The following is a 15,076-nucleotide window of genomic DNA, read 5'->3' as shown; positions in this document are numbered from 1 at the left end:
GGATGGGGGTGATATTTCCAACAAAGCAGTTCTCCAAAGTCACTGCTCAAAGTCTAAAGAGGAGCTACAAGCAGCATTTTATCAGAGAGTATGTTAGGCGAAGAGCAAGGATGGAGAGCAAATAATTAGAAAGGGTTCATCAAAGAAATTGAGGAGTTCAATAAATAGAACGCAGGGAAACCATTCCAAACATCCAGAACAAAATAATGCCTATGTTGGTTGCACAAAATGTTGCAAAATACCTTTACAGAGTCTATTGCAAATGCTAGGTCGTGTCTTTACTCCAGTTATTTCATTTTGTAGGGTTCACAACTTATCAGCACAAACTGAAGAATGAGCTTGGGACCTTTCTACCCTCAGTCTCAGTATCACACAGGCCATAGAATTTACCAAATGGACATACGAACAAGGTGCAGTAGGCCATTCAGCCCCTCAAGCCTGCTTCACCAATTAATAAGATCACGGCTGATCTGATGGCAACCCATCGCCTACTCCTGAAAACTTACCAACCCCTTACCAAGAAGCTACCCGCCCCGGCCTTAAAAAATATTCAAAGATTCTTCTTCCACAATTTTCTCAGGAAGAAAGACTCGCAACCCTCTGTGTGAAAAAGGTTTGCCTCATCTCTGTTTTAAATGGTCGACGTACTCCTGATTTTTAAACAGTGACCCCCCCCCCCCCCCGCCCCCAGTTCTGGATTTTCACACAAGGGAAAACATCCTCTCCACATCAATGAGTTATCAGGCAGCGTAATTTTCTAATTCTGAGATTTCTTTTAGTTAAAAACAAATGCACACACACATAGGTACGCTTTGGACTTACCACCAAACATTTCAAATAGATCGCCCTCTTCTCCGTAAGGTCCCGGATAACTTTGGCAAAACGATAGAGTTCCTCAGGCAACACAAACTGGGGGAGACGGTGTCACAATTATATCACTAACAAGCAGGACTCACACAGGCTAAGTCTATTTCTATTGTATCTGTTTAAAAATGCAAATAAGAAGGCTGGGATTTTCCAGATCCTTCGTGGCGGGAGCCGCCGCGGGAGATTCGGCAGCCCAGCCAGAAGGCCACTGACATTCAGCGGCACCTACCGTTGGAAAATTCCGCTCCCAGTCCTGAATTTTCATAAAAGGAGAGCAAAAATGGTGGGCAGGGGACTGAACCTGGAAATCCTGCCACCAAGCACGGCAGCTCCATTTTCCCGAGGAATGGAATGTGGGCAGGTACTAAATCACAGCTGTCTCAGGCTGATCTGATCTTCATTAATGCGGTGTGCAAAACAAAACGGGGTCACCTTAGACAAGGAGCAGACGCAGGTGCAACATTTCCCCTGTCAATGGCATAGGTGCTTTTACATTACAGGAGTACAATCAAGAACAGGTACCCGATTCCGCCTCTGTTATGAACTCTGTAGTCTCAATGACATAGAAAACAGGCAGCTTTTGTGACCCATTGATGAATGTGCCGCTGGTTTAAAACCAGAAGGTTTCAACAAACTAAGTACAGCAGTTTGGCTTTGTGGATTAGCACTCCCGTCTCCATATTGTACAGTGAAGTAACATTCCAAAGGTCAGTTACTTACATTGAATGTAAAAAGGTTTAACTGTCTATGAAGGTTATCCTCCTACAATAACCATCAACTATACATCAAAGTGTAAAACTGCGGTAGAACATCATGAAAGGGATTTAGCAGTGACCATCAGAAGTGACTGTCATACTTTAATGGTCAAACTTCCAGATGATCCAGAATGATCCAGCCATTTGTGGTGGTTAAAAGAGGGGAAAAGTCATCAGTACAAAATAGAGGAAAAAAACTCACATATTGGTCTGTAAACATGGAGTAACATTTTCAAACAAAGTGCTAATTCCAGTAGAAGTTCAACTCACCTCTTTGTCCAAATTGGGTCGGGCACATGCATCTATTTTCTTTTCCAACTGTTCAAGATGGGAAGTTATATCCAGTGTTTGTCTGTTGCTGACGGCGGCCTGCAATGTAGATATATTAATTTAAAATGAAATATCTCCTGAGGCCCAGGGGCATTTCTAGCATCCCCAAAGCTAGTCTGGCTAAGATCCACTAATTCAGCATGAACTGGGGATCAAACTGGGTTTGTCCTAGAATGTACTCATCCCAAGCAATCAGGGATGCTATTAGATTACTTAAATTTGGTTTTCACAACATCCCCACTTCGGGCCTTAGGCCCGACCATCTTCACAGTAACTTCATTGCAGTGTAATGTAAGCCTACTTGTGACACTAATAAAGATTGTTATTATTATTCAGCTGCTTCATCAATGATCTTCCTTCCAAAATAAGGTCAGAGATGGGGATGTTCGCTGATTGTTGCACAATGTTCAGCACCATTTGTGACTCCTCAGACACTGAAACAGTCCATGTACAAATGCAGTAAGACCTGGCCAATTTCCAGCCTCCCCCTGACAAGTGGCAAATAACATTCACGCCATACAAGTGCCAGGCAATGACCATCTCCAATAATTGAGAATCAAGACAATTCCCTTGACATCAAAGGCATTACCATCAATGCATTCCCACCATCAACATCTGGGAGTTACCAGTGACCAGAAACTGAACTCGACTAGCCATATAAATACTGTGGCTACAAGAGCAGGTCAGAGGCCAGCAATCCTGCAGCACGTAACTCACCTCCTGACTCCCCAAAGCCTGCCCATCATCTACAGGGCACAAATCAGGAGTATAATGAAATACTCCCCACTTGCAGCTCCAACACACTCAAGAAGCTCGACACCGTAGAGGACAAAGCAGCCTGCTTGATCGGCACCATTCCCACAAACATTCACTTCCTTCACCACCGACGCACAGTAGCAGCTGTGTGTACCATCCACAAGATGCTGTGTAAGAACCTAGGCAGTACCTTCCAAACACACGAGGGGGTCTCTTCCGCCTCCTACCATCTGGAAGGACAAGGGCAGCATATACATGGGAACCCCATCACCTGGAAGGTCCCCTCCAAGTCACCCATCATCCTGATCTGAAAATACATTGCCATCTCTCCACTGTCGCTGGGTAAAACATTTGAAACTCTCTCCCGAATAACACAGTGGGTGTACCTACAGTACATGGAGCGGTTCAAGAAGGCAGCTGACCACCATCTTCTCAAGGGCAATTAGGGATGGGCAACAAATGCTGGCCTAGCCAGCAAAGCCCACATCTCTTAAATGAAGAAAGAAAAAAAAAACCATTGACTCAGAAAAAATATCTTACCTCAGTTTTAATTCTTGTTTGACTGTTTGTCAGAAATCGTTTCATTTTTTCAATGAACATCAAATCTAACGTGTAACGCATGAATTTGTCTTCAACCTCTTTGATCACCCCAGTGCTCTATTTGGAAGAATAAATAAAAGTAACATATTCACTATCACGCTATGATTCACAATTCGTTAGACTGGCTTGCATGAACAGTTGCTTGTCTGATAAAATCGATCTGTCCAATGAGGCACCGTAAAGCATTTTTGAGACCGATAAACCGGTACAGGTCATGATTGCAATGACGTGTATTCAACTGATTTAAGCGCATCCTACCTTCGGTGGACTGAAAGATCTCGCTGGTGAAACAGTTGGAAGACAAGTGCCAAAAGGACATTTGCAGACAAACTCGCCTTTCTCTTTCAAATGCTGACAGGACTGCTGCACCTTTCCAGCATTTGGAATTGTTTATTTTATCTCAACTGCTTGGTTGCCAGCTGGCACAGCACATGACCTCACACAAGCCAATTGTAGAGGACAATAGGCGAGGGCTCCCATGAATGCACCGGAAGTATGCAGATTGCAAAGATCATGATGATATTCCGTATAATACTGATTTGGGCCGGGAGTCTCCCCTACCCGGCGGGGCGGGGGGTCCCGGCGTGTTGGAGTGGCGTGAACCACTCCGGCGTCGGGCCGCCCCGATGGTGCGGATGTTTCCGCACCTTTAGGGGCCAAGCCCTCACATTGAGGGGCTAGGCCCGCGCCGGAGTGGTTCCCACTCCGCCGGCTGGCGTGAACGGCCTTTGGCGCCACGCCAGCCGGGGCCGAAAAGGAATTCGCCGGCCGGCGTAAGTCCACGCATGCGCCGGAGCGTCAGCGGCTGCTGACGTCATCCCGGCGCATGCGCAGGGGAGGGGGTCTCTTCCGCCTCCGCCATGGTGAAGACCATGGCAAAGGCGGATGAAAAAGAGTGCCCCCACGACACAGGCCCGCCCGCCGATTGATGGGCCCTGATTGCGGGCCAGGCCACCGTGGGGGCACCCCCTGGGGTCCGATCGCCCCGCGCCCCCCCTTGCCGGATCCTGGCGCCCGCCCACGCCGCCTGCTCCCGCCGGTAAGGTAGGTGGTTTGATCCACGGCGGCAGGAGAGGGTTGACAGCGGCGGGAGTTCGGCCCATCGAGGGCCGGTGAATCGCCGCAGGGCGCCCGCCGACCGGCGCGGCACGATTCCCGCCCCCGCCCAATCTCTGGTGGCGGAGAATTCGGGACATGGTGGTGGTGGTGGTGGGGGGGGGGGGGGGGGGGGGGATTGACGCCGGCCCCGGGTGATTCTCCAACCTAGTGGGGGGTCGGAGACTCCCGCCCTTGATGTCAGACCTGCTATTTTGATCCCTATTGCTTCAGTTAATGTCCTCTTAAACAAGCAGAGTTGAGCATCCATTCAACTGCATGAGTGACTCTCCCACCAGTGTTATTTAAAAGGCATCACCTTCCTACTTGCGGGAGAGTTGCTTTTCACTATCTACTTGCTATTCCTGCGTTAGTGACGCATTTGGGTGTTGAATGAGTTTTTAGAAGATGGTTAAGTCAGCAAGTCATGGTGCTAAACATTTAGAAGGAGTTGTAGGCCCCTAGTGCACCACCTTTTCCCAATCATGAAGCTGATAGTTACAGTTCCCCTTAGGTTGAGAGATGAAAGGGATCAGAGGCAGCCAAGATGACAAGTTGCCTTCAGAAGCACGAGGATGGCTTTCAGCAGAAGGCATTTACCACCTTAGCTCTTCAAGAGGCATTTCTAAGCCAGGGGAAATGTGTGAAGCTCGGGGTGGTGCTGGCAGAATTTCCCATGTAAGGGTGCATTCATTGGCCACACATGGAGGTCATCAAACTTCTTGCGGCACTGCATGATAGCACAGTGGTTAGCACTGTTGCTTCACAGCGTCAGGGACCTGGGTTCAATTCCAGCCTTGGGTGACTGTGTGGAGTTTGCATGTTCTCCCCGTGTCCTCCGTGTGTTCAGGTTTCCTCCGACAGTTCAAATCTGTGCAGGTTAGGTGAATTGGCCATACTAAATTGCCCCTTAGTATACCAAAGGTTAGGTGGGGTTACGGGGATGGGGCAGGGTGAGTGGATGTTCTTTTGGAGGGTCGGTGGAGACTTGATTGGCCGAATAGCTTCCTTTTAGCACTGTAGGAATTCTGTGGTTCTATGGTTCATTGCATTCCTGTCTTCAGGATTGTATTATAAAGGTAACTGCCATAGCAAGGGTTACCGTGGGATTGGGAAACAGTACCGGCCACATTGTGTGATGAATGCAGGATGTTGGATATATTGGATTAAGGACATTTGGCATTTTGACGTTTGGATGCCTCAGTAGGAATGTGTTTAAAAGAGTCTTGTTCTGCAAGACCAGAAAGCTTTTAGGAGCCAGAGGTGAATTTGACCAGAGTGAAAGCCTGGGCTAATGCACTATTGTTTGACAAGAGGGAGTCCTGTGGAGTTAATGCATTTTCAGCCTGGGGCGTTAATTTACTTTCAGCTTGGGGAGATGATGTCATTGCTGGGTGGAGCTGACGCATTCAGACATTTTCTAAAAATAAATTTAGAGTACCCAATTATTTTTTCCAATTAAGGGGGAATTTAGCATGGCCAATCCACCTACCCTGCACATCTTTTGGGTTGTGGGGATGAGACCCAACCATGCAGATACGGGGAGAATGTGCAAACTCCGCACGGACAGTGACCCAGAGCAAGGATCGAACCCAGGTCCTCGGCGCCGTGGGCATTCAGACATTTTGAAAATGATTTTGAGTGGCATTTTGATCTAGCTACTCTTTAGCCCATAAGTAAAGTATTTTGCTCTCACAGTAGGATAGTTAAAAAAAAGTAACAGTATTTGAAGCAGTGCAGCTTTGTCTGAGGACAAGGGGGAAGCTGAAACCAATCAGTTGAAATGACTTTTTGAAGATATCCAGCCAGGGTCTATCAGGGTTCTAGCAGGAGCCAAATCTGTTCTGGAAAGCAAGTATTCCTCTGTGCTATTGGAATGTAGGATGGATTGAGAGTTTTATGTTTTCCCTTTCTTGTTGTTTAATTGGGAATTCAGATAGTAATTAAGGGTATTGCATTTACTGTTTAAGGTGTTGTTTAAGGGATAATTGTAAGCTATTATCAGGTGTGATGTTAAAGAGTTTAACAATGTGTTAATAAAGTTTTGGTTTAAAAATTCTAAATTCCTATTTCTTCATTCAATCAATCATAGAACATAGAACAGTACAGCACAGAACAGGCCCTTCGGCCCTCGATGTTGTGTCGAGCCATGATCACCCTCCTCAAACCCACGCTATACCCGTAACCCAAACCCCCCCCCCCCTTAACCTTACTTTTAGGACACTACGGGCAATTTAGCATGGCCAATCCACCTAACCCGCACATCTTTGGACTGTGGGAGGAAACTGGAGCACCAGGAGGAAACCCACGCACACACGGGGAGGACGTGCAGACTCCGCACAGACAGTGACCCAGCCGGGGATCGAACCTGGGACCCTGGAGCTGTGAAGCATTTATGCTAACCACCATGCTACCGCGCTGCCCCAATCCTGGAGCAATCAATCATAGGGCAGCACAGTAGCACAGTGGGTAGCACTGTTGCTTCACAACACCAGGGTCCCATGTTTGATTCCTGGCTTGGGTCACTGTCAGTGCGGAGTCTGCACATTCTCCCTGTATCTACGTGGATTTCCTCCGTGAGCTCCGGTTTCCTCCCACAAGTCCCAAAACTGGACTAGGGGCCAATAGGTGAATTGGACATTCTGAATTCTCCCTCTGTGTACCCGAACAGCCGCCGGAATGTGGTGACTAGGGGCTTTTCACACTTCATTGCGGTGTTAATGTAGCCACTGTAACTTCATTGCAGTGTTAATGTAGCCTGCTTGTGACAATAAAGATTATAAAAAATAAAAGTATTCTTTCCGCATAGTCTTACAAAATAAACTAAAATATTGGGGTTTCAGTCCAGTGGCCTAGCCATTGTTGGGGTCTGATTTGGGATTGTAATAATTGGGATTGATGTAATGAGCACATGATCTGAGACTAGGGCCAGTTGTGAACAGGACAGAGACTTGTGCAGAAGCAAGCATGGAGTTAGCCATCGCTTAAGCTGTATCCTGTATATATGTGCATTGTTATGTGTTATCGATAAATACTTCTTTGTGAGACCTCTTTGTGAGACCTACTGAATGTACAACATGACGGGAACAGGAAAACTGTTGGCATTAGCAATCACCTGTTCCCACTGACCTTCCCATTTGTTCTTGAGGCTCAAAATCAATTACACTGCTAACAATTGCAGCTCTGGTGAAAGGCAATTAATTTGAATTGTCAACTCTATTTCTCTCTCCACAGATGATGCCGGTCCTGCTGAGTATTTCTGGCATTTTCTGTTTTTATTTCGGTTGTCTATCATAAGGATTCTACGTATAATGATTTTGGGGCCATTTTTATAACCTCAATATCCATAGCAAATTAATATTGGCTGAGGCAAGCTGTTGAGCTATGCATCCTATGAAGTCAACGGTAAGCTATAAATTAGAAAATCGTTCACAGATACGTCCACACTGAGACATTGCAACTGACTAGGCCAAGCTTAAATAAGTAATATTTTCAGGCAGTTTCATTCTAAATAAACTAAAAATAGTGACTTCTTATTTAATATTCAGTACGTACCTGTTCTAAGGATAGGGCTTCCATTAGTTCTAAATCAACCATAATTGCCCCTTCTGTCTTGGCAATGTTGGTGGCTGTCTGCTCCACTTTCTCGTTGTACAACCCAATTTCATGTGGTGTATAGTTACCGCCTTCTGCAAATAACCTAAATTTCAGAACAGCAACAATGTAAGATTTTATTTAGAAACAAGGAAAAGGCTCAACAATTTAATCTCTTCTGCTGGATCGCTCCTACCTACTCAATTTATAATGGTATCACTTAATAATTCTCTAATTGCCCGTATGTCCCCCAGAATTCTATGTTTCAATGTTCCTCCTGAGCAACTTTATTCCACAAATCTGTAATCAATTGTGCTCCTGCATTTTAAACTTGTGCACCCTTGCATTCGAATACATTCAGCCCTTCTCCATGTCAAAAGAATAAATGCCACTTCTGCAGCTCCTCCTCATAAAACAGGTGCTGAATCGCAGCTGTCAACTTAGTTGCCCTTCACTCGACCAACACCAATGCTTGGATGCTCCTCTCACAATGTGGTGGACTTCTCCATAACTGTACATGGTACTCTAGGAGGGACCAGATCAGGTGACTATGGAGAAATGTTTGCTTGATTCTCCAGCTATACAGGGGCAGCACGGTGGCGCAGTGGTTAGCACTGCTGCCTCATGAGGCCGAGGACTCCGGTTCGATCCTGGCCCCAGATCACTGTCCATGTGAAGTTTGCACGCCCACAACCCAGAGATGTGTAGGGTAGGTGGATTGGCCACGTTAAATTGCCCCTTAATTGGAAAAAGATTCTCTAACTATACAGCCCAAGGTCCTACTGATTTCTTTACGGCTATTGTGCACCTATTGTGCATCTATCTGCCAGTATTCCCAAATCTCCCTACAATATCTTAGAGGATATCAACAGCTTATATTTGGCTTATATTGCCATTGAAGCAATGGGGATATGAGGAAAAGCTTTCTCACGCAGTGAGTTGGGATCTGGATTGCACTCTCTGAGACTGTTGTGGAGGCAGGTTCAATCACGGCTTTCAAAAGGGAATTGGATTGTTATATAAAAAGAAAGAATGTGCAAGGCTATGGGGAGTAGACCGCAAGGTGGCACTAGGTAAATTGGTCCTTTGGAGGGCCAGCATAGAGCGATAGACCAAATAGCCTCTTTTTGTGTTGCAATGATCTCGTAATTCTGTGCCTCCTACTAAATCTCATGACTTTGCATTTGTTCATGGACCTAGACCAGACCCATAAGTTTTTGGTTAAATCCAGTTGGGGACACATAACGTTGACAAAGTTGAGATTCAAGACACTTGCTCAGAGTATCTGGCCACAAGATTCTACGGGCTTTACCCAAATAAAAATAAACTTTACTATACAAGGTCAAAAAGATGAAACAATTCCCAATGCCTATCTTATGCTCTAAAATTCAGGGTCAGCTCCCCAGGACTTCTTCTGAGCCTTAAATGCATATAGCTATCAAATGGCTCCCAGGACCTCATCTGAGCTCCAACTGCACAGAGCCAGATAACAGCAAAGCCTTGGCTACATGGACCCTCCTAACAGCAGGTCTTTCCAGAATGGTCTTTTTCCTTGCTACAGAACACTCACACTCTGAAGCAAACACGCACCAAATTGAAACCTCGAGCTTTCTTAAGTTTCACCATGACAAAGTAGCCTTTGAGGGCTCACTGAATGCTTTAAAATTAATTTTAGCTCTAACTCCTGAAACAACTCTCTGGGCTGCATGTCTTTACAAGCAGGTTAGACACTCCACCTTCTTCAGCTAAGTAAGCCCAGTTATTGTTTTATCATCTTACCTTTCTAGCTGCTAAACCCTTAAGTCAGCATGGCCCCCAATCTTTTTTAAGTATAATAGTCTTTAAGCTGCTTTGGTAGCATTCATCGTATTTTCCATAGTTAGGCCTTAATCTTGCCAGAACTAAAATTACTTCTGCAATATTACTATGAGCCATGAACTAGATATTTATAACCAACAATACACTGTAACGGTGCATACACTTCAAAAATACCTTTCAACAAGATTGCACAAACACACTTTACGAGCGACTCTTTGGCCACGAGATAAAGCTGACATTTGTCCCAGCAGTTTAAGGTAGATTTGAACCTAGACACCAATCAGTCTCTAAAGTGCAACCCATTATTAATAAGAATTTTGCACATCCCACTTGATGCACCTAAAGCTTAGGCTTCTTGATACAGTCAAGTTCAATCTTTTTTACATTGGTACCTGAAGGATGTGATAAATTGTGCATTGTCATCTTGTAATTGTGATAGAGATTTGTCCATCGTATTCTGAAAGTTGCGAAGTAATCTGTCAACAGACTCCATGTATTTATCTTGTTTGGCGTGAAGGGAGTTCAGCAAAGTAACCAGCCTGGGATAACGCAAAAGAATGAGAAAGAAAAAACAATTTATAGTGTGATAAACAAAGCAGAAGAACAACACTGTGACCTTTACGGCAGGAAAAACAAGGGCATGAACTTCATGGGGACATCATCAGCCTTCGATTCACACACCATTCTGAATTGTACATATCCAGCGGGATTCTCCCTTCCAGTCCCCATGCCGGCGGGAGACCCGGCGCCAACCACTCCGGCGTCAACAGCCCCCGAAAGTGCGGAATTCTCTGCACTTTTCGGGACTAGGTGGGCGACGGTTGAGTTGGAGCCACTTCAGCCGGCGGCGAAGGGTCATAGATCACAGATCATAGAATTTACAATGCAGAAGGAGGCCATTCAGCCCATCGAGTCAGCACCGGTTCTTGGAACGAGCACCCTGCCCAAGACACACCCCCACCCTAACCCCATACCCCAGTAACCCCACACAACACTAAGGGCAATTTTGGATACTAAGCGCAATTTAGCATGGCCAATCCACCTAACCTGCACATCTTTGGACTGTGGGAGGAAATCAGAGCACCCGGAGGAAACCCACGCAGACACGGGGAGAACGTGCAGACTCCGCACAGACAGTGACCCAAGCCGGGAATCGAACCTGGGACCCTGGAGCTGTGAAGCAATTGTGCTAACCACTATGCTACCGTGCGGACGATCGCTCGGCTCATCGGGGCCCGGCGAATCGCCAGGTGGGGCCGTTGCTAACGGCCCACGACTGGCGTGGCGTGACACCAGCCCCCGTCGGTGTGCTCTATGAGTGGAGACAGGGCATTTCTCTAAGGGGAGGGTCAGTTGGCTCATGGTAGCATTCATTTCTTTGATTAAGGGGCAATTTAGCATGGCCAATCCACCTACCCTTCATATCTTTGGGTTATGGGGGTGAGACCCAAGCAGACGTGGGAAGAATGTGCAAACTCCACACGGACAGTGACCAGAGGCTGGGATTGAACCCGGGTCCTCGGCGCCGTGAGGCAGCAGTGCTAACCACTCATGGTAGAATTCATATCCCTGAGTCAGAAAGTTTTGGGCTGGGATTCTCCGAGCCTCTGTGCCGAAAATGCTCGGCACTGGGGCGGAGAATGGGGCGTCACACTCGCAATCGGGTCCGACGCTGGGACGCGAACCTCCGGCAGCCGTAGAATCGGTGCCAGTCACGCGCGCGCGGTCGACGGGGTGGACCATTGAAAGAAACTCATCTTGTTTATCCATGCACCCACCACCGGGGCCAGCTACAACAGACACACCCATACCACAAACTTCGGCCCAAACCCAAACCTTCCCAGAACCTCAAACAGGTACCGCCACCCGGTCGAAAGCCTTCTCTGCGTCCATAGATACCACTACCTCCTTACCCGTCCCTTCATTGGGGTCATGATCACATTTAGTAACCACCTAATGTTATTGGAAAGTTGCCTGCCCCTCACAAAACTTTTGGTCCCTGCAGCCACCCCCGGAACGCATCCTTCCATCTTCTAGCCACTAACTTAGCCAACACTTTCACATCTGTATTCAACACCAATATGGGTCTATATGATCCACACTCAAGCGTGTCTTTATCCTTTCTCGTGATTGAAGCCTGGGTCAGTATCTCCGGTTCCCTCTTCTCCAACGCCTCGCTATACATCCCCAATACCCTCCCCCCGCCTCGCCGGATTGGCCCTATACAACTTCTCCCAGTACTCCCAGAGCACCTCATTTATCTTTCCTTGCACCGACACTACCTCCCCCTTCCCTGTCCGCACTCTCAGGATTTCACTAGACGCGGCCTGCCTCCCTAGCTGGTGGGCTAACATGTGGCTTGCCTTCTTCCCAGATTCATCCTGAACCCCTCTCGCTCTCCGTAGCTGCCCGACCACCTTCTCCATCATCAGCCTGTTGAACTGCCCCTTGCCAATCCCTCCTTGGTGGGGGCCCTCAAATATTTCCTGTCCACCTCAACTATCTCATCCAATAACCTTCCGGACTCCTCCCTCCTTCTCCTATCTCTGTGCACCTTGAATGAGATAATCTCCCCCCCCGAACCACAGCCTTCAATGCCTCCCAAATCGTGCCTCCCCTGTCCGCTAAAAGCCCCGGGTCTAACCTCCATCCCGGCTTCTGCTCCTGCCTCGAGCGAAGTCTAACCTCCAGCCACTGCGGTGAATGGTCAGAAATCATGATTCCCAGGCGGCGGGTCGTGCAGTGGTTAGAACTGGGACTACGGCGCTGAGGACCCGGGGTTCGATCCCGGCCCTGGCTCACTGTCCGTGTGGAGTTTACACATTCACCCCGTGTCTGCCTGGGTTTCACCCCAACAACCCAAAGATGTGCAGGTTAGGTGGATTGGCCACGCTAAATTGCCCCTTAATTAGTAAACAAAATAATTGGGTACTCTAAATTTATTTTTTAAAAGGGCAGCACGGTGGCACAGTGGTTAGCACTGCTGCCTCGCGGCGCTGAATAGTCAGAAATCATGATTCCCAGGCGGCGCGTCGTGCAGTGGTGAGAACTGGGACTACGGCGTTGAGGATCCCAGGTTCGATCCCAGCTCTGGGTCACTGTCTGTGCGGAGTTTGCACATTCTCTCCGTGTCTGCGTGGGTTTCACCCCAACAACCCAAAGATGTGGGGCGGGATTCTCACGGACCCGGCGGGGCGGGTGGTCCCGGCGGGACGGAGTGGCGTGGACCACTCCAGCGTTGGCCCGCCCTAAAGGTGCGGAATCCTCTGCACCTTCAGGGGCTAGGCCGGCACCGGAGTCGTTTGCGCCCCCGCCGTCCGGCGTGGCAGGGCTTTGGTACCACGCCAGCCGGGGCCGAAGGGACTCCGCCGGCCAGCACGGGTCCACGCATGTGCGGGAGCTTCAGCGGCTGCTGACGTCATTCCCGCGCATGCGCAGGGGGGAGGTTCACCTACGCGGAGGCCATCGCGGAGGCTGACACGGCCGCGCATAGGAAAAGAGTGCCCCCACATTACAGGCCCGCCTGCGGATCGGTGGGCCCTGGTCGCGGGCCAGGCCACCGTAGGGGCACCCCCCCCCCCCCCCCCCCCCCCAGGACCCCGGAGCCCACACGCGTCGCCAGGTCCCGCCGGTAAGGGACATAGTCTAATTTACGACGGTGGGACTGGCAAAGAACCAGCGGGACTTTGTCCCATCACGGGCCAGAGAATCGCCGGGGATTGCTGCGGTCGGTCGCCGATCGAATCTCCGGCGCCGGAGTATTTGGCAGCCGGCAGGAGCGGGATACACGCCGCCTCCCGGCGACTCTCCGACCCAGCCCGGAGGGGGGGGATTCCTCCTCCCTCCTCCACACCTTCAGCTACACTTTTCTGTCAAAAGTCCCCCGCTTACGGGTAAATAGAGCTCAAATCATTGCTTCCGAGCCGGAGATTCCCTGTGTGTGTCCACTGACTTCCTGGTAGCCACTGGAAGTCCAAACTAATGCACTATTGATGCTGCCTTTGGGCCTCTCAAGTAAATCAAGATCGAGAGTCGCACGCAGTTTATCTCCTCTATGAGCCATGGGGAAAGTCCCTGGACCCGTGGGCAGTGACTGTCTCACCTAGAAGTGATTACCCCAAAAGCATCACGCAAAGAGGGGTAGGCAGTTTGTCCTGTGCCATTTATCCCTCCACGTTCCTGGGCCAACATTCATCACTCAACCATCAAAATGATCTAATTTTTTAATCTCATGTGCTGTTTGCCAAGCTTGTTGTTGGCAAATTGATTACCACATCTGCCCACCCTACAATCTTCTTTCTAAAACCTTCAACTTTTAAGGGCCAACTATCTTTTATTCTCAGGATGTTGGTGGTCATTGATTGACCAGTAGCTCTCAGAAGCAGGACTTTCATCCACTCTAAGTCAGTTTAGCCCGCACCAGTGCGTTACACTGCGTGGGTTTCCTCCAGGTGCCCCGGTTTCCTCCTAGTCCAAAGATCTGCGGGTTAGGTGGATTGGCCATGATAAATTGCCTCTAGTGTCCAAAAAAGATTAGCTGGGGTTGCTGGGATACAAATAGGGTGGAAGCTTGAGCTTAAGTGGGGAGCTCTTTCCAAGAGCCGGTGCAGACTCGATGGGCCGAATGGCCTCCTTCTGCACTGTAAATTCTATGATTCTATGATAAAATGCGGCCTAGTGTGTGAGCGTCTGACCTCCATTTGACCCTGGTGTCAGGAACTCCCAAGCCCATGGGGAAAATCCTGACCAAGATTCTACACTGCTCCATTTAACATCGGGCAATAGATATATCTATGAAGCCAAGAGGGAAGCTCTTTTATCTTTTTCCTTATTATTACTCAGATTGTGATCAAACAACATATAATTATGTATGACACAATATATAATACTAGGTGGTGCATTCACCAGCTGAAACATAGGGTGGGTGGGAAGAGCTAACTGGACCCTTACATTTACTTTTTAACGTGATTTACCTGTCAGATTTATTTGCAGTTTAATATGATTTACCTATCAGATTTATTTGCAGTTTTGAAGATCTCCTCCATGTTGTATATGCTATCACGGAAGTTCAAGATGGCTTTGCAGTGCTCTGACTGGAGTCCTTTAAAATTGTTTGTTAGTTCTTTCAAAACTTTATCCACTCCTTTACAGTGACGTTCCACTTTCTCCATGTGCAGGCGCAGTTCCACTGTGAGACAAGGTCAATGGTTATTTTGACAAAGTAGGCAAGCTGAAGTGGGAGAAATTACTTTAAAAAAAAA

General features: G+C 48.1%; 1 protein-coding gene across 2 annotated transcripts in view; it reads right to left on the bottom strand.

The window, feature by feature from the left end:
* ccdc180 (coiled-coil domain containing 180) overlaps nt 1–15,076 on the bottom strand; it is a 152,800-nt gene that overhangs the window by 44,773 nt on the left and 92,951 nt on the right. For both annotated transcript variants that reach the window (XM_038781765.1, XM_038781764.1), the window contains 6 exons: nt 14,823–15,003; nt 10,208–10,354; nt 7,959–8,103; nt 3,249–3,365; nt 1,893–1,991; nt 823–909 (listed from right to left, as the gene is read on the bottom strand). In XM_038781765.1, coding sequence (XP_038637693.1) covers nt 823–909; nt 1,893–1,991; nt 3,249–3,365; nt 7,959–8,103; nt 10,208–10,354; nt 14,823–15,003 — 776 coding nt within the window. The remainder of the gene's footprint in view (nt 1–822; nt 910–1,892; nt 1,992–3,248; nt 3,366–7,958; nt 8,104–10,207; nt 10,355–14,822; nt 15,004–15,076) is intronic.

This window comes from Scyliorhinus canicula, chromosome 21 (assembly GCF_902713615.1).
Source record: "Scyliorhinus canicula chromosome 21, sScyCan1.1, whole genome shotgun sequence".
NCBI lineage: Eukaryota > Metazoa > Chordata > Chondrichthyes > Carcharhiniformes > Scyliorhinidae > Scyliorhinus > Scyliorhinus canicula.
This window is presented reverse-complemented; position numbering and strand designations above follow the sequence as displayed.